Source organism: Amblyomma mixtum, chromosome 3, assembly GCF_055824585.1.
Source record: "Amblyomma mixtum isolate Tamu chromosome 3, ASM5582458v1, whole genome shotgun sequence".
NCBI classification, from domain to species: Eukaryota; Metazoa; Arthropoda; class Arachnida; order Ixodida; family Ixodidae; genus Amblyomma; species Amblyomma mixtum.
In genome coordinates, this window is record NC_143014.1 from 194053742 (window position 1) to 194080162 (window position 26421).

At 50.3% G+C, this 26421-nt stretch overlaps 1 protein-coding gene across 18 annotated transcripts in view; it reads right to left on the reverse strand.

Moving 5' to 3' along the window:
- Positions 1 to 4380: 4380 nt before the first annotated feature.
- Positions 4381 to 26421, reverse strand: part of LOC149353166 (uncharacterized) — a 331688-nt gene continuing 309647 nt past the window's right edge. For 12 of the 18 annotated variants that reach the window (XM_089582368.1, XM_089582359.1, XM_089582362.1 and 9 more), the window contains 4 exons: positions 25115 to 25168; positions 20793 to 20882; positions 9949 to 10042; positions 4381 to 7280 (listed from right to left, as the gene is read on the reverse strand). In XM_089582368.1, coding sequence (XP_089438494.1) covers positions 9998 to 10042; positions 20793 to 20882; positions 25115 to 25168 — 189 coding nt within the window. In that variant the 3' untranslated portion in view covers positions 4381 to 7280; positions 9949 to 9997. Of the gene's footprint in view, positions 7281 to 9948; positions 10043 to 20792; positions 20883 to 25114; positions 25169 to 26421 lie in introns of those variants that run through there. The other 6 variants (XR_016290919.1, XR_016290917.1, XR_016290918.1 and 3 more) reach the window with 2 other exon arrangements.

Consider the following 26421-nt stretch of genomic DNA (forward strand, 5'->3'; position numbering starts at 1 on the left):
TGCCTACTTCGTCCGAACCCGCCGTGGCTGTGACTCTGCGCCACGGGTTGGGGACACGAGAACGCCCGCGCATAGCTGGCACGGAAGCGCGCCTTCCCGGCCGGCTGCACGCGAGTGACCCCATAGTGGGCAGATGAGATTAAGAAGTTTGCGGGGATAAGGTGGCCGCAACTGGCACATGATAGGGTTAACTGGATATATGTCGGAGAGGCCTTTTTTCTGCAGTGGCGTAGTCAGGCTGATAATGATTCTATGATAATTACCGTTATGCGTTGACAATGCGTTAGCATTAGATGTTCTCCGTGATTTTAATTGGTTCCCTTCTACTTCATATCTGCTCTCTATATATTTTGTTGCATACGTTGCCATTGAATTTTCTGCTCATTTCATGTCTGAGCTCATGTTTGCTGAGCAACTTTGCTGCACTCTTTGCTGAGTCATTCGTAGTCATTTTCATTTTTGAAGCGCCATCCGTGGTCATTTTTAGGGGGGTAGGGAGGCCTTCCTGTAGCAGCCACCTTTCGGCTTCTCCCGTACTGGTTGCACGAAGGGGGATTTCCCTCTCCGCTTTGTCACCTGCAAGTCGTGGTAGGTAGCTCTTCCGCGTACGAACCATGGCAGGTGGTGGAAAGTGTACACAGCACTACGCCGGACAACGCTGGACACTTTTTCTCCAGGGTGGGGCTTCTGATGTGAACGCATTAAAATGTTCATTAATGCGAAAGCATAGTCCCATTACGAGAAAAGGCTGCGGCGTGTATCTGTGTATCGCTGCTGCCGCGGCGGTTTGCCCTTGAATCTCGCGCAGCTTGCCGACTCCGTGAGGGACGTCGTCTCCCCGTTAATTATCTTCTGTTGCGACTTCTCTCAGAACAGGTCAGGAGTTCTGTCCATTGCCCCCTTACCTGCAGGCCCCACGCGACGAGTTCCTCACCGATGTGGAGCATCTATCTGTCCGCGCAGAGCGCGACCCTTTGGCCCGCTGTCGATCTTCGTCACGCCACCGCTCTTTTTCCTTCCGGCGGTCCTCGTCGCGATCGTAGCGCACCGGTGAGTGCTGATATTACAGCACCTTTGGTGCAGCAGCTCGGAAGTGCACGTCTCCCTGCACTCTCCTGAGAAACGCCCCGGTTCACAACAAGAGGCGGCGAGATTGGCGGGGGCCAAGCAAGCAGCCACTTATTTTTCTTCCTGGACAAAGCATCTGGACCCCGTTACCTCGCGCATACGGGAGCCAAAGTTAGAGTTGTTATAATCTCGTCTGCGCTTCCGAACAATCACAGATGTGCAGTTACGCTGAAAGCCGCCAACGAGACAGTAATCGCGACGTATAGGGTGAGCGCGCTCTCACCTTCAGCATTTGGTCTGCGGCATCTTTTCGGTGGGTATTCCTCGTAGTGGACGTCATCATCATCAGCAGCAGTCTTACTGCGCCCACTGCAGGGCAAATGCCTCTCCCATGTCTCTCCAGTTAACCCTGTCCTTTGCCAATTGCGGCCACCGTATCCCCGCCCGCAAACTTAATCTCCTCAGCCCACATAACTTTCTGCCGCCCCCTGCTACGCTTACCTTTTCTTGCAGTCCACTCCGCTACCCTTAAGGGCCAGCGGTTATCTTGCCTTCGCACTACATGCCCTGCCCAAGACCATTTCTTCCTCTTGATTTCGAACAGGGTGCCATTAACCCGTGTTTGCTCCCTCACCCATTCTGCCCGCTCCCTGTCTCTTAAAGTTACACCCGTCATTTTTCTTTCCATAGCTCGCTGCGTTGTCCTTAACTTAAGCTGAACCCTCTTTGTTAGCCTGCACGTTTCTGCCCTATAGGTGAGTACCGGTATGATACAGCTGTTGTATACTTTTCTCTTGAGGGATATTGTTAAACTGTCATTCATGGTCTGAGAGAACCTGCCATATGCGCTCCACCCCATTCCCCCCCAAAACTGCCATCGTTTCATTCGCGACTTTTCTCAGCCCATTCCCATCCGTAAGCTGCGGAAGTTCTTGAGACTGGTCAATTTGTCAACGGCTATCGGCGTTTTATTCCTCGCTGTGCTCCACTGATTTCTTCACTTGATCTGCTCCAAGGCCACAAGAATAATTCCACTCCCATTACATGGCCCGCTGATGCGTCCAGCTCCTTCGAGGCAATTAAGATTCAGCTCGCTGACGCCATACTTTTTGCTCATCGAAGACCTGACGCCCCACTCTGCCTCATGACGGGCGCGTCTGATGTGGCATTTGGAGCAGTGCGTTGACGGATCGTGGCAGCTGATAATGGCCTTTACTCCCCCCCTCTCCGAAAGCCGTTACCGAATTTTCGGCCATGAATTCTTTGCTGCGTACGTGGCCGTGCGCCAGTTCAGGCATTTCCTTGACGCTCGTTGTTTGTTTCATCGCCACGGACCACAAGCCATTGACGTTCGCCATCGAGTCTGCCAGCTGATTTCCATTTCGAGATAATCGTCACCTTGCTTACATTGCGGAGTTTACCGCTAATATCTGCCACGTAACGGAACAGCGAATGCTGCCGCTGATGCTCTCTCTCTCTCGGGCTCACCTTGTCCGTCGCTTGCACTACATTGCCAACACCCGTCGATTTTTCAAGCAGGACATTAACTTCACGCCTGCCGACCTCGTCCATGGTTCTTCCATCCGTCTTCTAGGGGCGTTTTTCGATTCTCAAACCACCCGATCATGCCCTTATCAACCGAGTAAGTCTTGCAGCTGAGGTGCGCCCTGCGCAATTTTCGCAATCCGAACCCTCGCCTACAACACTGTGCTTGCCCCTACATACCTTCCGACTTGGAGACGGCAAAACATGTGTTCGTCCGTCGCGACTCAGTTCGGAAGCCTTTACAACGCCTGTACGACGGTCCTTACTGCATAATCAAGCGTAGTGAGAAACATAATCAAGCACAGTGAGAAACACTCTACGCTTGATTTCCACGATCGTCGAGACATCGTCTCTGTTGAGGCTTAAAGCGGCCACCGCCGAGGACCCGCTGCCACCATGCACTCCCAAAAATTGGCAGAGGCTCAGCTTGGTTAAGCCCGGAAATTGCGAAAGCAACTTCATCCATTTCTTCAGCCCGCCGTCGTTTCCTAGCTTGAGCGAATCGTTGCAGCCTTGCCTTGTGCATGTCGGACGACATGGCCTGGCTGAAACGCACAGCGTGGTTACACCGGGACGACTGCGACGAGCCGGGTCGGAGCCCGATATATCTCCGTCTGGCGTGACCTCACCATAGCGAGCGCCTCCTCGCGGCAGCGGCGCGCAGCTGCTGCTCGGCGCACCGCGGTTACGCTGGGATGACTGCGACGAGACGAGTTGGGGCTCTGTCTCTCTCCGTCTGGCGTGACGTCACAGCGGAGGTCATGCTAAAGGTCAAACGTGGTTACACCGCCGGGACGACGCTGAAGGGTTCAAACTGCGAGCAGTACTGCTTTCGCAATAACACCGCCCTGCTTCCCGTCTCCGTCACCTCATCACCCTCTCCGTTCCTTGACCCTGCTGTCACCAAAGGAACACGACGCGTATCGTTCTGGCTCTGCACCCAACCGGGCTCCTTCGCTAGCCGGGGGGCCTATGTAGCTGCACCATCGCCGTCGTCGTCAGCGCGGCGAAAAGTAGAAGCAACGACGTGGATCAGCTCCTCTCGTCGTTGCTCTCTCGGCGTTGGGTTCGGCCAATGGCTGCCCTTGTAGTCTCGCAACCTGTCTTCTTCATTCTGACAATAACACGACAATATAACTTATTGGTGCGGACCTGCGTCCCGGTTTATTTATTGTGAACGCGGCACCTTCACGCGGACCTATTCATTTGAGTAGGCTAATTTTTGAAAATTGAAAATTGCTTTTGAGGAACGGAAATGACGCAGTAACTGCTTCACATATCTCTGCGGACATCCGTACTGCGCCGTAAGGGAAGGGATAAAGGAGATAGTGAAAGAAGAAAAGAAGAAAGAGATGCCGTAGTGGAGGGCTCCGGACTAATTTCAGCCACCTGGGGATCTTTAACGTGCGCTGACATCGCACAGAACACGGGCGCCTTTTGCGTTTCGCCTCCATCGAAACGCAGCCGCCGCGGCCGGGTTCGAACCCAGGAACTCTGGCTCAGTAGCCCTAAGCACTGAGCCACCGCGGCGGGTCTAGGCTAATTTTTAGAGTGAAAATTTGCGTGCATAATTACCTCCGGTGGACGGAATGGTAGAATCCAGTACATGAAGGCGCTTCACCGACGTGATAAGGGTGGAACTGCCACCACGTGTCAGCCCATGAACCGCCACCCCATGAACCCATGAACCCCATGAACCGCCATCTGCCGTGACGGCAGATGAGTATACTCTCCAGCAAAAAGAGGGACGACACACTGGGAAACGCGTAAAGAGTAAAAAGTATTTTATTTCACACTATGAATACGAATGCGACGTCAAACAATAACTTAGCTTCCAACTTTGCCTCCTGAGTTTACACGAACACACGTAGTGGGACTCTAGTTGGGGGAAGGGAGGGGACCGAACAGCACGAGGACAAACTGCGAAGTCACCAGATCCTGGTCGGCACGAGCGGAGCCAAAGTACATCGAACAACATCCTCGACCCCGATTAAAGGACGCCGCGCGCATATCCAATCGTGGAATACATACAGCGGGTCCATTTTCGGCGACGAAAGCGCCGAGCTCCCCATTTGGATTCTACTTCTAGCGCACCAACGCACGAAAGTGCTTACGCGGACTTGAGCAAGGAAAAACGGAACACGTGGCTATGGGAGAGAGACGGCTTGTGGGGGGTTTGTGCTGGGTGCCCTCTCCGAGCGCCCCCCGCTTACCAGCAGCCGCACCAGCCACAGGTGGTGGCGGTTGAGCCTGCGCTGTACCGTACTCTGTTCCTAGCCCGTGAGTGCTAGCAGTATAGTACGCGCGCGGTGTCAGCGGAACGCTGTTGTTCACCGATCACGGCTTCAAACAACCACCTTGGACACTGAAAAGCGTCTTAGCGCGGCCTTCGAAGCCCCTGCACCCACCGCCACGCACGGTGTCGCTCGTACCTCGGGAGCTGCTAGGCGGGCACGACTATTGCAGCGAGAGAGCGCAGACTCCGAGGGATGGCGGCGCCCAAGCCCACTGGGATCGGGTGACTTCGGGGAAGGGGGACAACGTTTCTTCCGGCGCCTGTTCGCTGGTACGCGTCAATGGCGCATACAAACATCAAGTCGGTACACACTGGTAACTCTGGGCGCCCGCCGTCGCAGTGTTTCTGCGAGGAGACAAAAGTAAGTATTGCGCACCTTCTCGTTCTATACATGGTCACGACACACGATGACTGTTTTTTTTTTTGTTCACTGTAGTGTTTGCGTTGTTTGTTTGTTTCGTTTGGCTGTGCACGGATGTGAGAACAGAAATCGCCGGCTGCCGCAGCGCGACCGATCTGGCGATATAGTTGCCGGCTGTTTTCGAACTGCGGGGAATAAGCACGATGTGCTGGAGTAGTGAGCGTGGCTCATGGGAAGTTTCACTGACATTACACGGGACAGGCGCAAGCCTTTTGTTGGTTTCCTTGCGGATTGAAATAGTTAGTAGTAGAAGACAGCGCCTCCAACTACGCGCCGCCTATCTCTTCTCCACCTCTACTGGCATTGGTAAGGTGATTTTTGTTCTTTGTTCATCTTTTTTTGCGACGAACGATAGTTCTGCACTTTAACGTGACCGTCGAAGGGTCGCAGAGGAAACGATCTCGGTTTCTTGAAAGAAACTTAGTGAGTTTGGTGGCTCTGGCGCAATGTTCCGATACGTCTGCCGTCAGAATCAAGTCTCTAGCGAGGCAGCCATGCCCACGAGTTTTTTTTTTTTTTTTTTTGTCACACGTTCGAGCTCAGACCGACGAGCGGTGCCGTTTCTTAGAATTCGAAGTAAGCAAATGCGTTCGCTTTCCGACGCGAAGAAAATGGTTCAGTGTTATCGCGAACATTCTCGAATGCCTCGCCGCCGGAAAACGCCACGTGGTACAGCTGCCGGAGAGGACACTGTGCACGCTGTTCCGACAGAACGCTGATAATTACCGGACGCTGAGCTGGGCGCGACAAACGCAAAAATAAAAAAGCCGAAGTAAACTCTCTCGTTGCTTCTAGTCTAGTGACAGCTGACGAGTCACGTGGTGCAGGTGAGGTGATGGCATTTACAATGATCGAAAATACAGGTAATGATCGAGAATACAGAGAGAGGAGGGAGGAGGTGCACGCCATCTATGTACTGCAGCTGGAATCATTCCGTCACCGTCGCACAACAGCAACGGAAGGCAGCAACTGCACAGAGCAAGTACGCTACCAAACGATCAGTGCGAGGTCTTCTAAGTGAAGTTTTGGAATGAATCATTCAAGCATGGTGTTGCATATAGTTATACTTATGTACTCTCGTGTTCGCGTGACCTAATGTCTGCCATTTTTACTATTACAATTTGTATCGGTTTCTGATTCGGATGCGTCCAGTGTTGTCCAGCATTTGATTACTCCTGGAGGCAACACGCACTGTCGAGGCAAATAGCAACATGTTGGAGAAGTGGCTGCGATGCCTCGGTCTCAATGGGCTGTCCAAATTTGGCGCCCACACTTCTGCACTGAAGATGAGCAGAGGCAACGGCACAGGGAACGCCTTTCTAGACCCTCGTTTCGTTGAGGGCACTCTCGCTAGCGAACACGCGTATTGTATCCAGATAGACTGAGAAAATTACTCATACCTAAAAAAAAAAAAAGAAAGTCGCCCGCTACGACCTCATCTGTCTGGTCGAATAAACAGTTGCGAACGCCGTAGCGTCTTCGCCCGTAGTTTTGACGCATATGCCACTGGGGCCTTAGCGAGCTTTCTTGACATCGCCCTTGAGCCTGTCACTCTCCCCCTCCCCTCCCTCTTTCCCTCGCGAATATTTGAAGACGAAAAACGAGTCAAGAGAAAAAGAAAGACGGGTGATGCGGGGAGGTCATCAGTGGTAGGGCACACCTCCGCGCTCGGCCGCGCTGTCATCGGGGCTCGGTCGAAGCGGGCGCCTTTGCAGGGCCGTGTGTGCGTGTGCGTGTGTGTGTCTGTGTGTGCGCGCGCGCGTCGAAGGCGCCGGGGCTGCGAACAGAGCAAAACTTGCAGCGAAAAAGAACCCGTAAATAGCAGTGGGTGCCGAGGGTGCGGCTGCGCTGTGCTTCTCCGAAGCTGCGGCGGCCACCGACGTTCCACGGCCCACCGGTGCGGTCCCGGCGGCGCTGCTCTGCGGCGGCGACAGCGTCGAGCGATGACATCTGCCAGCGGGAATAAGAATAAACACGGAGTCGCACGTTAGCCTTCCGGGCGTCCTCGGAAGCCCCTGCCGAGTACCCCGCGGGCTGTCGATAGTGCCTGCACCGCGAACGGCGCGCCGCAAAGTTCAGTTTTCTACGCGGGCTGGAGGTCACTATAACGCCACTTGGTGGCGGGACATTGTAAGGAAAGAGCGCAACAGCACGAGACAAGACGATGGATGGCGCTTGTGCGTCGGCCCCGTTGTGTCGGCCAACCAGACAGCACCATTTTAACGCGCGCACAGCTTTGTGAATTCGGGCCCTTACTCGCTGGCGTCAGCTGTGGCTTCCCCTTTGATGGCAACAAATTGTGAGGCATGATACTACAGGTTGTGACAAAGTAATTCCAAAGGGCTCAATTTCACTCGGAACTATCGCTATCTGAAATTATTGGAATTCGAAATCGCTTATCCATTTTCCAAATAAAACTAGTTTAGTTTAGTTTATTGGGGTTTAACGTCCCAAAACAACTCAGGCTATGAGGGACGCCGTAGTGAAGGGCTTCGGAAATTTCGACCACCTGGGGTTCTTTAACGGGCACCGACATCGTACAGTTCACGGGCCTCTAGAATTTCGCCTTCATCGAAATTCGGCCGCCGTGGCCGGGATCGAATCCAAATAAAACTACTGCTTTACGAAAGTAGCACGTGTATACAGACATACAGGGCTATTAGCAGCGATATTTTTTTTTTCGATGCTATCCTGTTTTTGTCAAAGACGGCGCCAAGCGGTCAATCTTGGAGATTGTGGCTGCGCAGCAATGCATGGACCACTGCATGGGCTAGGATCGAAATGCAAATTTCACACTGTCTCGGTCAGAGCCGACTAATCTGGTTGCTGTGGTTGTCAACTGCATAACTACGCGCTCCTTTGCACGTTGCAACGACTCAGTAAACAGAGAACAAGACTTCCTACCTTGAAATTTAAGCCATCACTCTTTTTTCCTACACCTTCTGAAGTGTTGCCAATGTTTTTGAGTGGGCACTATACCTTTCATTACTATCATAATTATGCGCCACAAATTGGCCCTGTGTCATCGCAAAGAAACGTCCTCATTTTGTCAAATATTTAAACGAAAAAGGCACCAAATTTTTGGTTCCGCGTTTTCTTTGCAACGATGCGTAAGAAATTATAATAAAGGGGTCACCCCTGTGGTATATTTCATTTATACTAACTTATCACGCATCGTTACAAAGAACAAAACACGCAACCAAATATATTTCTTTAAGCAATAATGCGTCTATATGACATCAATGTTACCTGCTGATCAAATTATTCGGTCGGTGCCGAGATTACATCTATTTTCCCATATGCTGTTGAAGGTTTTTTCCGTTGCGCAGGTATCCCCTGTGGTACACTCTCACCCGAATTTTAAACGTCCTTATTGAGTTCGCGACAGCGAACTCACAGAACTTTCGAAAAAAGAAAGAGAGAGAGAGATGGCAGCTTTGCTCATCACTTCGCGTTGTGTCACGGGGAAAAGGCAGAACAATGTAAAAAGCTAAACGACAAGGACTGGATAAAAGCATGGATAACTGTCATGCCGTTGTCGCCGTTGTTTATTATGCGCTGACTTTGCGCGCGAACTTCCGGTTCCAACCGGCCGCTGCCGTAACGACAACCAGGAACCGCGTTAACAGATCTGCTCTTTCATAAGGGCGCACAGTGATTGGCCGGTCACGACGGCAGGCGAGACCAGAGCCACGACCATGGCCAATTACACTATGGCCTAGCAAGCTCGTGAACGAATGGTTCTTTTTTTCTTACATTCGGACCTGGGACCAACATCCTCAAGTCTCTCAGCGCGTATAAGTGAGATCTGTTTGTGACTGGTCGGCAGCTAAGCGAACTGCCGCCCCGTTTGCTGCCATGCGCGATCAAGAGTGATTTCGCGTACGAAGACGCGCGCTCAGCTTGAGATTATACAGTATATGTACGCGGTACACAGTCCCAATGTTTCAGCGCAGGCGGCCAAACGGCATGGCGCCACACATTCTATGATATTAAGACGCGTAGAATTGTGCCCAAAATCGTCCAAGCAAGCTTTTCCATAAAAGCGAGCATTCACTACTTGACAGCTGGGGTTGCACCCTGTCTCATTTACAACTTGGCAGCACTGTGGTATAGCTTCAGCTGGCATCAGCAGATCATATGTTTAACAATCGCAACTTTGTACGTCAATCAGGGCCGGTATAATAAAATTAATGATGATGATGAATTTTTATGGCGCAAAGGCATCTGCGGCCAAAGAGCGCCTTGACACAAGGTTTTTTTCGTTGACAAAGAAGAAACACAGAACTCGGCTTCACTTCAGCCAATCACAAGGAGAGGGAGATAAACTAAAAATGGAGTGGAATCGAAATATGATCGTTATATTATACTAGCCAGTAATGTACCAGTCCTTGATCAGATAGCGCCTCGCATTTCGTACGTTGAGCTGTCATTAATTCTGAGGTCAGGCAAGCACCAGCCGTTCTTACGTGCTCACAGCCTTTACATTTGAGCCCCTGGTTAGATAATGTCATACATAGCTTCCACAGCCCAGCAAGATTTCAGTGAGGCAAGGCACACAGACCTCGAGGTTCTGAAACACAGGGTATGACCGAAACTTGCATCTGCGACATCTTACCGAAGTTGCTTCTGATGGATGCCGCCAGAAGCTTCTGTAGAACGCGATCTTAGGAGTCTAGTGGTTCTTCCGGTGGTACTGGTGGCACAGGACCCTGCGCGAGAGATCGGAGCGCCATGACAGTGAGTTCCTGCGTGCGTTTTGGGTCGCAAATAAATGGTCCCACACAGCCCGATAACTTCGTAAAAAGACACACGTAGGCAGTTTGTTGAAATAAGGCATAAATAAAAATAGACAGATGATTACGATGGTCGTTAGCGCAAAATTTGGGTGCGACTGTTTACACGCCACCTGCCACCGATGGCAGGTGGCGTATTACGCTGCTAGCCACCCTCCGGGATCGAGGTGGCGTTTCGCTCTACTACTTCTTGGACAACCGGTCAAGCCGACAAGGCCGACGACGACGACGACGCGGAATGCAGGAACGGGCGCCTAAGAGCTGCGCTCTAAAAAGAACATCCCCGCAGTGTGGGAAAAATAAGCGATCGAATAAAAACGAAGCTGGGCATCGAGCCAAAGAACTACGCCTTCGATGCCACTGCACATGAGAAGCACTGCCGAACAGCGCCGTCGATTGGCAGTCATGCCTCCGGGGATTGGGGCGTGTCAGCGCTCCTGGTTTCCAGCAGCTGGCCAAGATGGTACAACAAGATAAAGCGACAAGGCCCAACTCATCGTCTACCAAGGAACTTGACACACAACTTGGCCGTTGTTCATCGCATCGCTAGTGTATACGACCGAGAGCGCCAGAATTTTAGATGACGTGTACCGAAATCTCATTATGCAATAGGGCATTATTGTACTTTGTTCCAACCGAAATGTGTAACAAAAAAGGTGCCACATCTTCAAAAGGCCTCCTTTCTCTTGGTCGTCAAAGCTCGCGGGAAGTATACAATGGTTCGGCACATTTACGTCGAAAATTCTGGCCGCAAGGCTTACTCGGCTTTCCAGTCAGGTGTACAATACTCGGCGGAGGGGTCGGAGCTCAGGTACGCTGAAAACTTGGATGTTTTCGGGCACAAGGAGTGTTACCAGCTTTCCAGCCCGCGTTTTCGCCTAAGCTGCGCCGCAGGTCGTGAAGGCACCGCAGTGTACAAATCCAATGGAAAAGCAAACACTGGGCTGGTGCAGCCCAAACATCGCGCCCGCCTTTTTAAGTTTCGCAGCACACTGCGGTTTTCACTAGTCTGCCAATTGAATGAATCAACTTTTCCGGAGTTACGACAACGAGAAGAGGAGGCAATGCGACAGAGGCGCGAACAGGAAGCTCAGGCTCTGGTGCATTTTAGAGCGATCCTTCAAAGCATTTCACCCGCGGGACTGTAATGCTTTCTCGTTCATACACGTAAGCAGCCCTCAGTGTCTGTGCCGAATTTTTTCGGAGTAAACCACTACGGCACCTCTTTCCTCTTCCATTCCCATCTTCCTCCCACTTTCTCGTCGACGGGGGAGAGTAAACGCGTAATATATTACACGGCTGACATTATCACAGCTTTTACAGATTTCACTGTAAAGTATTTCCCTTTAGGGGAATGATTTAGGGCCTCCCTCTGGGTTCGGTGACTGTTAGCTTCCTTCAAATTCTTTCATGAGTCGTACTCAGAGAAGGGACCCTAAATGGAAAACTATTCGCGGTAATTATCAGCAAAGGCAGCGGGCTACAAGAAAGAATGGAGGAAAGAAAGGAAAAGAGAAATAAGTAAATAGAAGGGGAAAATAAGGAAACCATAGACGCGAACTTCGACGAAACTGAACATCGAAAACAGGGGTACTAAAAGCGCTCCCATCTCGAAAGCATACGTATAATGGTGCGCAGAGGAGGGCTCGTCGAGATGTTTAAGAAAAGAGCGGGTATCGCTCAGAAACACCTGAAATAATCTGCTGTACAAAAGCAACAAGCACGATATGAAGGCCGAAGGCAAAGGAGAAATGAGTGATACATTTTGGGCTCAGCACAGTGGTAACATCATAATCCCAGGTTAGTAACGATGGACGGGGCGTTCTCAGTGATAGTCACGTAAGGTAAAAACAGTTTCACGAAATGAATGGTGTGTGCATTCGAGGGGAGACGCTTCGCGTGACAAGAGCGGCAAAAAGCTCGGCGAGTCTGCGCGACAAACATTGCCGAGGAGCCCCACTGTGTCTTGAATGAGGCGTTGCGTTCTCACGAATGTAACTCAAACGGTGCAGAGGATTAGATGTCGAATAAAACAACTAAATAGAAAGAATAAACGAGAGGACAAAGAGCAGGGGCAATTTATGGACAACCCTTGCAGCGGGCTGGTGGATCGTCGGTGGAGGGAGAGCATGGGTCTGTATGCGCGAGGCATTGTGAAACCTTATTCGCAAGCCCCCCCCCCCCCCCAACAAAAAAGAAAAAAACAAGGGGGGGGGGGGGCGCTTCTGTCTGGCTCTCCCCCTCAAGCCTTCTTATGTTGTTCTATGGCACAGAATCCCACGAGCGCCATCTATTACCTGAAGTGTTAAACACTGTGGTGCAAGTCAAGTACAGTGCAGCTGCGCGCCTCCGCGCCGTATAACTGGAACTGGACCTGTATAGCCGTCGCCCTCTTTCAATTTTTTTTTTTCTAGTAGTAGCAACACAGGCGTGTGGTCACAGCAATATGAGCGGATACAGATGCTGTTTGCTTACCCTAAGGTGGATGCCGGGCTAGTGGAATTCTTCAATTATTTCCTAAGCGCCACTCGGAAAGGGGCAAGGAACACAAACGGAAAGGACTTTCGCTGCGTCCAACTAAGCGCATAGCGTAGGTCCTCCGCATGTGTTCCCTGTCCTCGGTTGTGTGGCGCTTCGCAAATAAGCGTTGTTGGCGGCTGGAAGCGAAGCGGCTGTTAGTTGTGCTCTAGACGCTTACTTCCTTCTCCCAGCTTATCACGCGCATTATACAGGGTGTTCAAAATTAGGCTTTACGCATTAAAGGAAAAAAAGATACTAAGAGCTGTGCGCGAACGTCATTATTGTAAATGGCTTATGTGGCCAGGCGCACACAAACAGCGAAAAAAATTGTCGTTGTAACCTGAGTAATTGATTAAGATTCATTGATTAACTTTTTACTCACTGCAGCTAGCGTGCATGTTTAGATTGAAAACGCAGATGCAGTGGAATTCAAAGACTATTCTATTTTAATTTTAGTAACGCGCCTGTGTCCTGAGAAATGCGCGTCTAAAATTTCAGCTCGAATCGTGTAATTAGGCATGCGAAACCGCTGCGCTCGGCATGAAGCTTCTCCCTGATGTCACGCCGCTGTTGCGTATGGCGCATCGCCTTACAAGACTCTGGAGTTACAGGCGACGGTTATCAATTTCCGCTCTTGACCAGCAGTGCGGTATCGCTGCGCCTGACCGCACAAAATATATCATTCACGTGCCATTTACGCCAGAAATAATATTGTATGCTGACGACAGCAATGAATTCCTCACCGGATAAGATCTAGATGCGCTACAAGTACGCGCCAATATATGACTGGAAAATTTATACGCATGGCTCCATATTAATGAACTGGAATTAAACACTAAAAAAAAACTAAGCACCTTATGCACCGCACGCGTAGCAAGTACATCGAGCAAGAAACACTGATTCATTTTCGCGGTGAAACTATCAACCGTTTCATATCACGTAAATTTCTTGGCGTCTTATTTCACGAGCATTTAGATTGATCGCCTCACATTGATAAAGTTCGTCTCGATATCTTTAGGCCAATTGGTATCAAATACAGACAAAAAGACATATTGCCTACCTGGCTGAAGAAACAACTATATTACACACTGATGCATTTGCGTTTTCACTATTGCATTCTTGTTTGAGGCACAGAAACTAAAACAAGCATAGAAAACATATACTTACTGCAAAAGAAATTTCTAAGGTTAATAGGAAATGCCCTTTGCCTAGGCCACACGGCCCCATTGTTTAGAAAACACTAGTTGCTTACACCATGGAATGTTAGAAACAAAAAGATAGCGTTAGCCACTTACCTACAAATGCATTCCGATCCTGCCGCATTTTACCACAAGTACCTTGCGAAAGTACGCAACTACAACACACTACACGCAAATTATAATAAAGAAAAAACACGCACAAACTACGGCACCCAGAGACTAACTTACATAATTTCCAGCTTTTTAAATGATCACCTTCCTGCTGCGAACTTTATTCAAGAAAGCAAGTCATTGAAAATTTGCAAAAAGAACATCGCTTCGTACCTGTCGTGAGTCCAGGCGTAACCATCCTGTTAATTTTTATCATATTTTTGTGTTTTCGTTTAAAGGCATAAGGACGTTCAGTATAAAACAATACAATGTTAACCACTCATTCTGTATTTTCATTGAGTGTGTGTCTTCTGCACTGCCTCAATGGGAGCAAGAAGGGGGCAGACTCTTTGTCAGGCATTTATCTGCCTTTTGGTCTGCCCCATAGACAACCGTAACTGCGACGTCTAAATAAAACACTTTGAATCTGAAGTCTAAAGCGGTATCACGTCTTGTCACCCACTGTAGAAGCAATCGCTCAAAAAAGAAACAACGCTCGCCCATCATCAGGGCGGAGCTTCAAGCCGAGCGCCGCGGTCTCGCACGCGTAATTACACGGTTTGGGATGAAATTTTAGACGCGCATATCTCAGGAGACAGACGCGTTATTAAAACTGCCCAAAATAGAATAGCCGCCGAATGCCGCTGCCTCTAAGTTTTTAATGTAATCACACGCGCTAACTGCAGAGAATAAAAAGTTAATGAATTTTAGTTAATTGCTCAGGTTACGACGACAATTTTTCTCACTGTTTGTGTCCACCTGGCCGCATAACCGATTTACAAAAACGACTTTTGTGTACTGCTGTCGGTATTTTTTTTACTAAATTCCGTAAAGCCTAATCTTGAACACCCTGTACTACTGCACGAAGTCGGGAACAGCGTATCAGTGCCACCAGGCGCGCACAACTTTCCAGTTTTTGGCGAACGCGATTGTTTGCTGTCTTGCCATTTCACAACTTCCGCGTCGCTTGCTCCGACATGGTTCCTCCTTTTGTTGCGACAGCAGCTGCTGCCTCGGTAGTTGCAGAAGACAAAACGGCGCCCTTGCGTTTCTTTTTTCCTCCAACGATCAGCTTGCATGCCGAGTAGAAAGGTAAATAGAAGAGGCTATAGCTAGCTGCAGCGCTCTTAGCGCACGCCGCGCGACGAACTCGTGTAAAGTGCAGTTCGTCGCTTCAGCCAGAAGGCTTGAAAAGAGTAAAAAGCTGAACCATAAGAGGCGGCAAAAGAAAAATAAAAGAAAATACCGTGCCGCGCCTAGTCTTTCTCACATGCGCTTCCGCGCTGGCGGAGTATAAGTGTATAGGCGCTCCCCTTTCTCTCTGCGTATATAGCGCCTGGGCTGCTGGCTGGAAATGCTGGCAGCTACACCGCCGCCGACCTTTAAACGTTATTCTCTCGCACGATTTTTTGCCGTCATCGCTTTTTTCTCTCTCTTTTCTCTCGGCGCTCACGTTTCGGCGCCGTATTTATCAGCGTCTTCTGGCCCAGTGAGTTGCGGCTGAAGCGCGCGAGGCCGGAGTCAAAGGGACCAGGTTCGGGCTGTCACGTGCCGTGCAGAGAGAAATGCACGCGCAAAATCCACACACGAGACGAACGGCCGGCGAAGAGCGCGCGCGTATATGGCTGGCCCCGTCTCCTTCAAGGCGAGATTGCAGCAGGCGAAAATAAAGGGCGGGAGACGGGAACGGAAGCGTTAGTAATACGAGAGAACAATACCGCGCGAAAAAGAGGGCAGGAAAGCAGGGGTGGAAAAGGATAGCTTGCTGTTCTCCCTTGCAGCGTGCGGTGTGTTGCGATGTGGTAAAAAAATCTAATGCCGTGTTTTTTCTGCAGAGATCTGCGAGTCACATCAATTAATATTTTTCTTTTTTTGCTTCAAATCACTGTCAGGATATTACTGCATGCTCATTTCCAACTTTGAAAAAGTCGCGTGAATGAGAAATGCGTTTGCATAGCCTTGCCGGTCGCATAGTGACGCAACGGTTGAACGCCGCAATGCACAGCAAGTTCCTATAGGGAACCAAAGCTCAAGTTTGGGAGCGCGACGCCAGCGCCGCAGCGGCGAGCAGCGGAAACTCGGGGCGGCGCCGTAGCAGACGCCCTGCTAGCTTTGTGTGCACGTGCGACGGGAGAGTCGCGCGAGGCGCAATCTTCGCGCTGACAGACGCGGTCTCGGCGAAGCAAAAAGGAGGTAGTACGAAGGCCGTAATGTAAAAACCAAAGCGCATGTACACGGTGATCCACTCTTACCGCGAACACGCGAGTATGCGGCCGCGCTCTTCGGAGAGCCAGTGAGTCTGTCCCTACCATGCACGAAAAAAGTGACAGACGACGCGCAGGCAAGTCGCTCGCTGCTCGATTTTCCAGCCTTGCGACTGGGAGTCGCAAGCCGCTGAACTAATCGGCGAGACAGTGGAGCTTTTGGCAATGACGCCGTCCGCGGACAGTAGAGCTTTCGGCAACGACGTCGCCCGCGGCCACGCCGGGCGACGAGCTGCGCTGCTCCCTCGCTGCCGTAGTCGTCACTAAGCCTAATCATTTCGCACCGATGCTGTAGCTGAGGGCACTTCGGAACTGGCCAGCGCTGTAATAAAGGTGCTACTCGCGTCACCGTTTTACTATGTTCACCGTCGCATAATAAAACAAAGACGTGACCGATTTCCGTGATGCCTTTAACTGCGGAGCCAGGTGACAACAGGCGAGCAGCACTGGGCATCAGCAAAGCGGCTTTGGAAAAGAAATATGCTTGTATCGCAGTTATCGCTTCTACCAGCAGCTCGGTATTGGCCAACGATCCTCAAAAATGATTCATTTTTGACGTTGCTCTACTCCAGGGTTTGGTATGAACGCGAACAAACAATATTAGCGTATTTTTCTGACGGCGGCGGCAGGCAAACAGGTCGGCAGGCCGGCCCTAAAAAGCGCGCCGCTGTCGCTGTCATCATGACACTTATACGACTGCGGTGCACATCAATACCGTCACGACATCCTCCTGGTCACCGTAGTGCATTGAGAATCGCACCGAGCGCGAGTGCAGGAGACGCAGTCAAAGCAGACGAAATTCTCGAAAGCGCGCAAGCAATGTTATTCCGGAGAGTTTTCGTTTCAAGCAAGAAGGCGACCCGCAGGTCGCACTTGCAAGTGTGAACAATGGTGGTCAAATGTTTAGGGGGTTCCCCCAAGGTGGAGTAGAATGTTGACGAACTGTTGCCTGGTCGCATGTCCTTTCGACTCGCACGTAAGTGGATCGCCCTGCGCATCGCATGCAACAACTGACAACTACGATCAACAAGTGTCTCGCTTTATTTCTCACAGCTGATAGTACTTCGCATATTTCGAGCATATAATTATACCGTGGACATACCTCTAGTTACATGTCATACAGCACGACGTTAATACTCACTCGAGAAACGCATTTTACAGTCAAATGGGCCTCCTCATCGTCGACCGTCTGCTCCACACAGTATACGCGACTAATCAGTTTCCCCCCTTTAATTAAGTTTGCATTGCAGTACTGCGCGTCAGTCTGAACGATCTTATTGTGGCTCATGCAGGCGACACATCGCGACAGCGCGGGCGCGCGCACGTGCAAGGAAGCGCGCGTGCAAAGAAGCGTGGCGAAAGCAGCGCGAGCAGCGAGCAGCGCCCCAGTTTTTACTTTTCTCCCATAGATGGCGCTGCACATCAGGCGCAGCAGCGCCACCCGGCGATGCTTTGGGAGCCTATCGGCGCGCACGCGGCAAGGTGCACCTGGATTTCGTTCGTTCCATTCGGTGCCTGAAAACACCTTTTCAGACAGCTGTCTAGTTCAGGCTTAAATAATATCGCCAAAAATAACACTTATGAAATTCTTAATCACAAGTCAACACCTTCCATCATGAATCTCCATGCACCATATAGTTCCGTCATGAGCCTGTCTTTCGGTTCAGGCTGCGATTCTGGCGAGTTGGTACAGATTGATGCAATAATACACGGCAGACAGATGGGATGAAAGCAGACGGGACATCGCGTGTTCTGACTGCTTTTTGTTCGTCCTGTCTCTCTGCGCTAGATAAAGTGATGAACCTGTCTTTTAAACGGCCTGCGCACTAAGGAGTCCGAGCGCTAAGGAGTCGGCAGCGTCGGTAGCAAGCCAAGCTACTGGCGCGGCATCTCTCACCGCCGAGCCACCGTAACGATTTATGAGTAGAGATTGGTACGTACGGACATATTTAAAATCTGTAATAATAGTCCTCGTAGCAGTGCCTATGCAGCCCAGCGTCTTGGTACGTTGAAGCGAACACCCCGAGCGGTGCGTTTGCTAACGTGGAGTCTAGTGCAACATTAGTTAGTCACAGGTGTTTCCCTCGTCGCAGGTGCGTGCCGTGGCATGAACTTTGTTCGAGGAGCACTTAGAGGGGTATTCTGAGTTCCTCTGCTGCTGCGAACTTGTAAATCGTATCGAAATGCGTAGCATTCATGCACGTTTTTCAGCCTCAGAGATCAATGGTTTTCCGGGTATTTCGTCATCGCGCTTGTACCGCTTACGCTAGTATTTGCGAGAGTGGCCTGCGGCGGCGATACCTGTATTTTAGTTCTTGCTTTTCTCTACCTTACAAGAGCTTTGTTTTGAGTAAGAGTGGTATTTTTGTGGTTAGGTGCTGGTATTCAATCGGTACAAGCCAACTTCAATTTCTCCCTTTAAAGGGAAACTGCATAGGTTTTAGAAATTGACGCGCTTAAGAGGGTCGAATGAGTGAAACTTTCAGGTAAAGCATGCGAAGTCTTTTTGGGCTAGCACTTGAAATAGGGAAGTAATCGCCGATTAAAATCCGGACGCCCTTCAAGCTTCTCCGCAGCGCACAACGCCAAGTGGGGGGTGCATGATGACGTCATCGAAGGTATCGGTACATTTCCAACGCAGAAACGCCTTCGAAGGAAAAAACCAACGCCACCGAAGGCAAACCCTGCCGAGAGTTGTTCGGCAGCGTCTAACGAGTCAGGGCAGGGTGTGGCTGACGACAGCGGTAATTTGAAATCATACCTGCCGTGACGTCGCGCTAATTTCTCTGCACTCCTACGGTGCATTGAGGAGAAGCGCAGAATTAAATCGCCGATTCCGTCACTATTTTAAATGCTAGTGCAAAAACACTTGGCATGCTTTACCTACAGCCTATCTAGATTTGAATCCTCGAATATCGCGAAATTCTCAAAAAAGTGCTGCAGTTGCCCTTTAAAGCGCATTTGCAGATGAAGAATGTATTACGTCAAAGACGAGTGGCATCAACACAAAGAAACGCAGGAAGATTAATCACCAGCCTCAAAGGGAGCTTCCGTGGAGAAACTTACTTAGGTATAAGCGCTTTAGCTGTCACTTTTACGCACACCTACACAACCAAATGAAAGACGACCAACGACAGGTTACGCTAATGGTGGAAAATTAGAAGCCAGAGTGCAGGCGTGAGAGTGATGAGGGCTTTCACAATGCATCTATCATCTTCGACAGAGAACAAGAAGTACTAAGCACAATGCCGGTCAATGTCCTTCAGTGCTGTGCCTACTTTTGTAACACCACGGGCTGGATTCATAAAGTTGCTCGAACTTCAGTTCAACTCCGTGAGTGGCTCACACTCATACCCTGAGCAGTGACGGTACAACCAACGGGACGGTAGCCAAGCCGCCGGTCAACCTAACTTACGTATATATGGGAAACATTTGAATGTCAAAAGCAGTATTCGAAAACGCCCCTCTTACGTACGAGATCGGTTTGCGATTGGCCAGTGCCCTTCTCTTTTCCCACCGCGATACGATACGATATGCGTCGTCCAGTCATAATAATTAACTGGAAAAGCATCGGCCAACAACGAACTGCACTTGCATAAGTGACGTTTCGCGCCACAGCCCTATGGCTAGTTCGTGCACCAGCTGAGAGATGGAGAGGAAGAAGAGAATTACAAACAAAAAAGGAAGGTAAACAAGAAACTAACCAAGAAAAACCTCAAATACCACCAGAGGCGAAATGTGGGGTAGGCAGGCCCGCCTGTACTTTCCCTGAAAATATTTAGCGCAAGTTCTGCAAGAACACGTCTACATTTTTGCTATTGAAAATGTATAGGCGAATTTGAAGTATACTTGAAGGAGACGAGACACTGACCGATCACAGTCCCTGGGGGTCGGGCACTGAGCCTCCGTCGTTGTAAGTGAATCCACACGCGGCTGCAGATTGTAGTGGACTCTACAGCTGCCTTGATAAAAAAAAAAATTTCCTCAGATAACTTTAAAATAATCCTGCCTTCATGTTGAGCTCGTAGCTTAAGGCCGTCGCAAACCATCAAGAAGTCTTAGTGAGCTGTTACTCAAAGCTTTAACGGCGCTGTAAGGCGTTAACTGCACTCGTTACATCATGACGCGCGCGCCCACTAATGGCCCACAATTGCTGGCAACGATAAAGCAGCAAAGCTGCGAATGCAGTCAAAGCATGGCGTTGACACGCGACCCCGCACGAATCTGCAGGAGCATGCGCAACCAATGCATACCAGTACCTTCACACTTACGCCCCCTAAATCTCACAAGGTCGCACACCATTAAATTCATAAAACAGATGCATATTGCGTTCACTTCTGATACTACTGCATCCTATAAGCCGCTTATGGTATCGAATCGATCGTCCCGGCATGTAGTACAAGCTGGTAAAGTTGCAGTAGAGTAGAACGCTAAGGAGTTATACTGAAACGTCATGTATCAGACCTATCAGCGAGAGGCCGGTCAGTAAGTATTTAAGACAGCCTGATGGCGATTGCATGGAAGGTTGCGTACTCCTAACGTGTTTGGTGGCTTCCAGCCGCATCCGGGTAGAGGTAGACCATCCGGGCCCAGCGGGCACGGGGCATCCAGTCCAGGAACTCCCTGCAAAGCAGTATCAAGAAAGTCAGGCTTGGCACTGGAACTACGACTCCACGATGACTGCCCACACGCCCTCCACTTAAACAAAGAAAGCGTTCCGTGGATGGATGGCTGAGGTATACGCGCAGTCCCTACTATATTGCGGTTGTTTTTCACAAAGTGCTTTTGCGCCACTGATGCGAACGATGGTCGCCTGGAGGGTGGATCATAATACTTTCGTGCATCTTTATGTTTTACTAATGCCGATATGTGTGCTAATTTTAAGCAATGCAAGGAACTCAGCTGCGCTTTTTTTGTTGTTGTGATAATGTTATTATGGTTTTGAAATGAAGCTGTGAAAACAGCGGAAATAGGCGAAGGTGATGACCCTTCCACCTAAACCGAAAAGGTTTCAAGCTCTAGACTTCTCCACAAGAAAGATGTGGTATACGCATGGGCGACATTTGCAGCCGTAATGATGTTCAAGGCTCCAAGTACTCGTTAAGAACCGCATTAACTCCTCAATTTCTCCTCCGCTAGGCCGTTGCGTCCTTTTATAGTCTGCGCAACGGGGGTTGCCGCGACGCATCAAATGCTATTCGAGCTAATATTTCAAGAACGAATCAACTATTTCTTGTTTTACGGTCTTAGTTCACCGCGTGGATACGCGAGAGGGAATGACAATGTCTAAGAGAATGTTTCGAAAGGTTTTTGCCAGGTGCATTCACAGTACAGAACAGGTAGCATGTTTTATGTGCACTTTCAATGTTTTTTTTTTCTCCATGTGATGTCCTTCTGTGTTAGCAGCTGAGCTCAAGTCAGCCATAGGCGTGCTTGTTCAAACGGTGCGCATTGAATCGGCACATGTCTTTTCCGTAGGCGTCCACTAGCGCACTGCGCTTTTTAGAGCGCAGCTCTTTGGCGTCCGTTCCTGGGTTTCGCGTCGTCGTCGGCGTTGTCGTCGGCCTCGTAACCAGCTCCGCCCCCCTTTCATCCCCCCAGCGCTAGCAGCGACCGACTGATACCGCTGGATGCCGCTGACGCCGCTAGAGAGTCAAGATAACGTGACTGCATAGAACACCGTCGCCGCCATGCAGAAAGAGGAGGAAAGGGTTCCCCCCCCCCCCCCCCCCCTGTTTTTGTGTGGCGGATAGGGTGCTCTTCAGTTGCCGACGCGCCGGTTATTTCACGTAGGCCCCGGCACGTCGACGAATACGTGACCACCTTCCCACGGCTAGACCTGGTTCTTAGCGCTGCGGAAGCGAGGGTATCATATTGTTTGTGTCGGCATCGGCGGCGTTGTCCCTGAAACCAACTCCGCAGCTGGGGTTGACTCACTATCGGCGTCAGCGGCATCAGTCAGTCGCTGCTATCTCTTCCCTCCTCCCTTTATCGTGTTGTCCGCTTGCTGCGCGCGCTTCTGCCCCCATCGTTTGCCGCTGGGTGTACACGCCGCCCCCCTCCCCCTCTTCCTGCGAAAAATAAAAAAAAAAATTCTGTGATAGCGCATACATGTGTTGCTCGATTTCTTTGCCTCAATCTATCGAAAAGGTGAAACAGCTTATTTGCTGCGCTCAAATTTCGCATTAGGAAGTAACGTAATCGTCGGTAATTTTTTTATGACTGGTTTTGGCTTTGAGGAAACGAAACCCTAAACCAATAATTAAAAAAAAAATACGCAGTGCGCTAGAGGACGCCAGCGAAGAATACCACGTCTGTATAAGCGGGGGAAATTGCATTCCATACAAACGCACCAGTCCGGGACGCTTCTTTACAGCAGTTGTTCTCGCTTAAATTAGCGTACATGGTATTAGTTTGGGCGCTCGAAAGATCAGCGACCGAGCACCTGCAGTTTCATAGGACGCTGCACTTGGATGCGCCTTGGCTATTAGTGCTAACAGCAAAAGGCCCTACTGTGAAAAGTAGTTTTCGCACAGTCGCGAACCACACGGTCGGCGCCATTGTAGGCGCAAACAATATTGCCGCGAATCTTTGTAGCGTTTGTTTGTTGTGTTTATTTGTTCATGCTTCAAGGCTGCTGGCACGCCGCTTTATCGCTTCGTTTGTGACGCAAGACGCGCCTAGAATTATATCGATTGATCGCATCCAGGCGGAGCCGATTCTACTTTGTGCCAGAATGTTCTACTTCACAAGCTTTATCTCGAATGTTCGCTATCAGCTTTAAAAAGGGCACGGCCGACAGCGGTGGGCATTCTGTTCGACGACCGCCGAGCACGCTTGTTGCTACGCCGCCGCCGAGTGATTCAGTTCTTTGCGGGCGCAAGTCAGCCCGAATAAAGAGTTTAGTTTCGAAGACATTCTCGCTGTGTTCCTGTTTGCCGGACTGCAGTCACCACTACGTGACAATATGCACATGCAGCAGCTCATTGGGCAGACGACGAGACAGTGCCAGCTAGTGCGAAGCAGCGTCGAACACGGGGTACCGACGGTTAGCTCGTCGGCGGTCGCGGAACACTTTGCGCTGGCAGCATCCTGCAGGCCGGTGCTCTGTATACGTACTCGCCACCCGATATGCCTTGTCTTCGGTCTGATATCGGGAAGACGGCAAATATTTCAGCTACCCCCAGGCACGCTGCGTGAAGCCACCGTCGCCGCTGACGTCTAATCGGAGACCTTGCTCCCGTAGTTGGCGGGATCATCCGATGTGAAGCTGTAAAGCTGCTTTGACGTTCTCTGCAATTCCGTCACGGAAAGCGGCTGCACTTTCCTCCGGGATTTGGCTGCCGAGTTCTGTTCGGGTATTCCTCATCGCTACGGAATGACGCCGGGAAAAAAACGTCACCGCTTTTCGCATTCGCCAAGCATGGACCTGAGGAGAACGCAGTGAAAACGGTCCCATAGGATGTCACTTGTGCTCATGGTAATCTATCATCGCAACTGGGTCCGAGAAGGCTACCACATTCGACGCCGTTGGCTGGCGAGCCCCCGGCAGGCTTTTGACCCACTTAAGTGACAAGAAAACACAATATTAGCACCAGTGTCTGGTCACTGCTTCGGTACATACATGCGGTCCCCTGCCTCGCTCCTCATGTCCTAAAGTTGAACCGTTCGCTTATAAAAGAAAGAACTACAGGGAGCCGTTTGGGACAGTGGGCCTTCTTCGTCCCAAAATCCTTGCTGTGGTATTGACACGAAGCCAAAGAAATCGTGCCTGATATTTAGTGCCTGATATTTATTTTCACCTCATTATTTTCACTCATTTCCTGCTCATTTCATAGTATCCCATGAGCAACCTCGCTGTTCTACCATAGCCACCAAAGCGCAACTAGGCGTCACAAGGAGTGCTGCCTGACGAAACTGCCGAACTTTTCCGCTTGGCGAAACGACTGGCACTTTTCGCGCAGAACTCCGACGGATGCATGGATTTCCTGGGTGCGTTTTGGAAAGAATCGCGTTTCTAGGTAGTTAAGCATGCTTTTATCTTCATGATCTACAGCTGTAAACAGCTGTAAAGAATAGCGATGAGGTGCCAAATAACACTTACGCATTCTTGCGCTAACATTCTCGGTGTGTCCTTCCTCATTATCCTCATTATCGCGAATTATTCATTCCCTTTTTCCATAGTCTATGTCAGCTTTCTTTTCTTCTATGATTGCACCTAAAAGGGCTAGTTTTCGTTGAAGTGGCCACTATAGGGTCACTGGGGACCAGTGCTCCGAAAAGTTCCTTGCAACCAGTTCTGAACTACTTCAACTTGAGCGTCGCCAAGTTTATATTTTCCGTCGAGAATTTTAAACAGGGTTCTTATGCTGCGTCTGCTTCCGGAAACTTTTTTTTTTTATCATTGCAAGAGTAAGTGATGTCTTCTTATCCACGTTCCACAAACTCCTCCACTTGCGCCTCTTGTTAACTTGCATGCGTACGCAAGTGGCATGGTCACAAAAAGAACTCCTAGAGAATGAGAAAAACAAAAAGAAGAAAAAAATGCGCCCTTACATTCTTCGTAGCTTGCCAGCGCAATTCACTTTTCGGCTCACTAATGACCGGCCCTCCTGCATTGGGCGTGCGCTGTCAAGAGACGGTGCCGCAGGCAACTGCCATAGAGGCTCGCCCGCCTTTCTCTCTCCCTCAGCACCGTGTTTCTCCCCTTTGGCCAATGTTAATTTTCTTGTCAGGGAAGCATCGACCAGAGGTGAATACGCGGGGCTCCGCTAAGAACGCCCCCCCTCTCAGCCCTCCACAATTTCGCGCCAGACCAGAGCAGGGTATTGATATGCAAAGGAAGCAATGTTTACTTGATCGCCTTTATCGCCCTTGTCTCCTTTCTTTCCACGCTTCCCACGGGGTCCCTGAAGACAGAAAGAGAACAAAGCAAGCACACAAGTGAGCGGCTCTCGATTCCTCATGCGCTGCGGGGGCGCGTCGCCCCTGATTGGCAGAGACGTCACCTCCCCCCCCCCCCTTTCCGCTTTTGTGTCTCCCCCACGTCCGGCGCACCCCGCCTGAGGAGCAGCGCTTAGCGCTTTGTCTCACGTAGCGATAAGGGGAGGGGGCGCTCAGACAGGGGGCAGACAGAAAAGCCCAACTGAGGCCACGAGGCGGGTGGGATGGGCAAAAACGATCTCGGGGCGGCGTGAAAGAAAAAGAAAGAAACACCGCTCACATGCGGCGTGCCGTCATAAAGAACCTTACTACAGCCGTTCTTCGCGGTCATATTCGTCGAGTCTCTTTTTTTGCCTTCCCGCTTTCGCCTCAGCGCGGCGGCAACAAGAACGAACGAGAGCAAAATGAAGGATTGGGAACCCTTGTCGCCGTCGCTTCCATCCCACCGACCTCGAAGGCAGACAATAAAGAACACCCTTTGTCTTTGAACGCGGCCACCGTAGTGTGCGTTACCAACTCTCGACCGACAGCATATATGGCGCATTTACGGGACGTAAAGGTCCTCTTTTATACAGTTTTATGCGCAGAAGTTTTCGTCGGCCTCTTTGCGAGTTCTAAGGGACCTCACCTCCCTTCTATTTGCACAGCGCCTTCGACTACACACTGGTGGGCAGTAACGAAGACGAGTCGCCTGCGGTGGCATGAAGACGGCTGAGTCGCTAAAGAGAGCGACACAAAACGGCGGCGCAACCGAGTGTTCCGCATATTCGCACTGTATTCGAGGAATGAGCGGGAAGTCACGATTTCGTGCGCGTTATGACGAATTTAAAATGACGCACAACATGCGCGGTGCTTATGGTACGGCACATTTTACGCTGAACCATTATATTCAGCTGAAATAATATGCATTCTGGCATTTCAAAAGCACGCCCCACACTCAATCAAAGCTAATGAAAGAGAAAAAAATTTCGCTGTTGCTAAGCTCGGTTTAGTTACGCGCGGTAGTGTTTACATAGCATATGGGTCGCATGATTGACCACCTAACAGTCGGAATGCCGTCGAAAGTTTCAGCATCCAACGCTATGCCTTGTTGCACACGAAGTCCCTGGTGACAATGTTAAGCGTGCCAGTCCTACTCTACTACGCACCACGCTGAACGGCATCGAAGATCGTCCTTCTCCTATACGAATTAGAAGGCATTTGGGCAGTGGACTGGCGC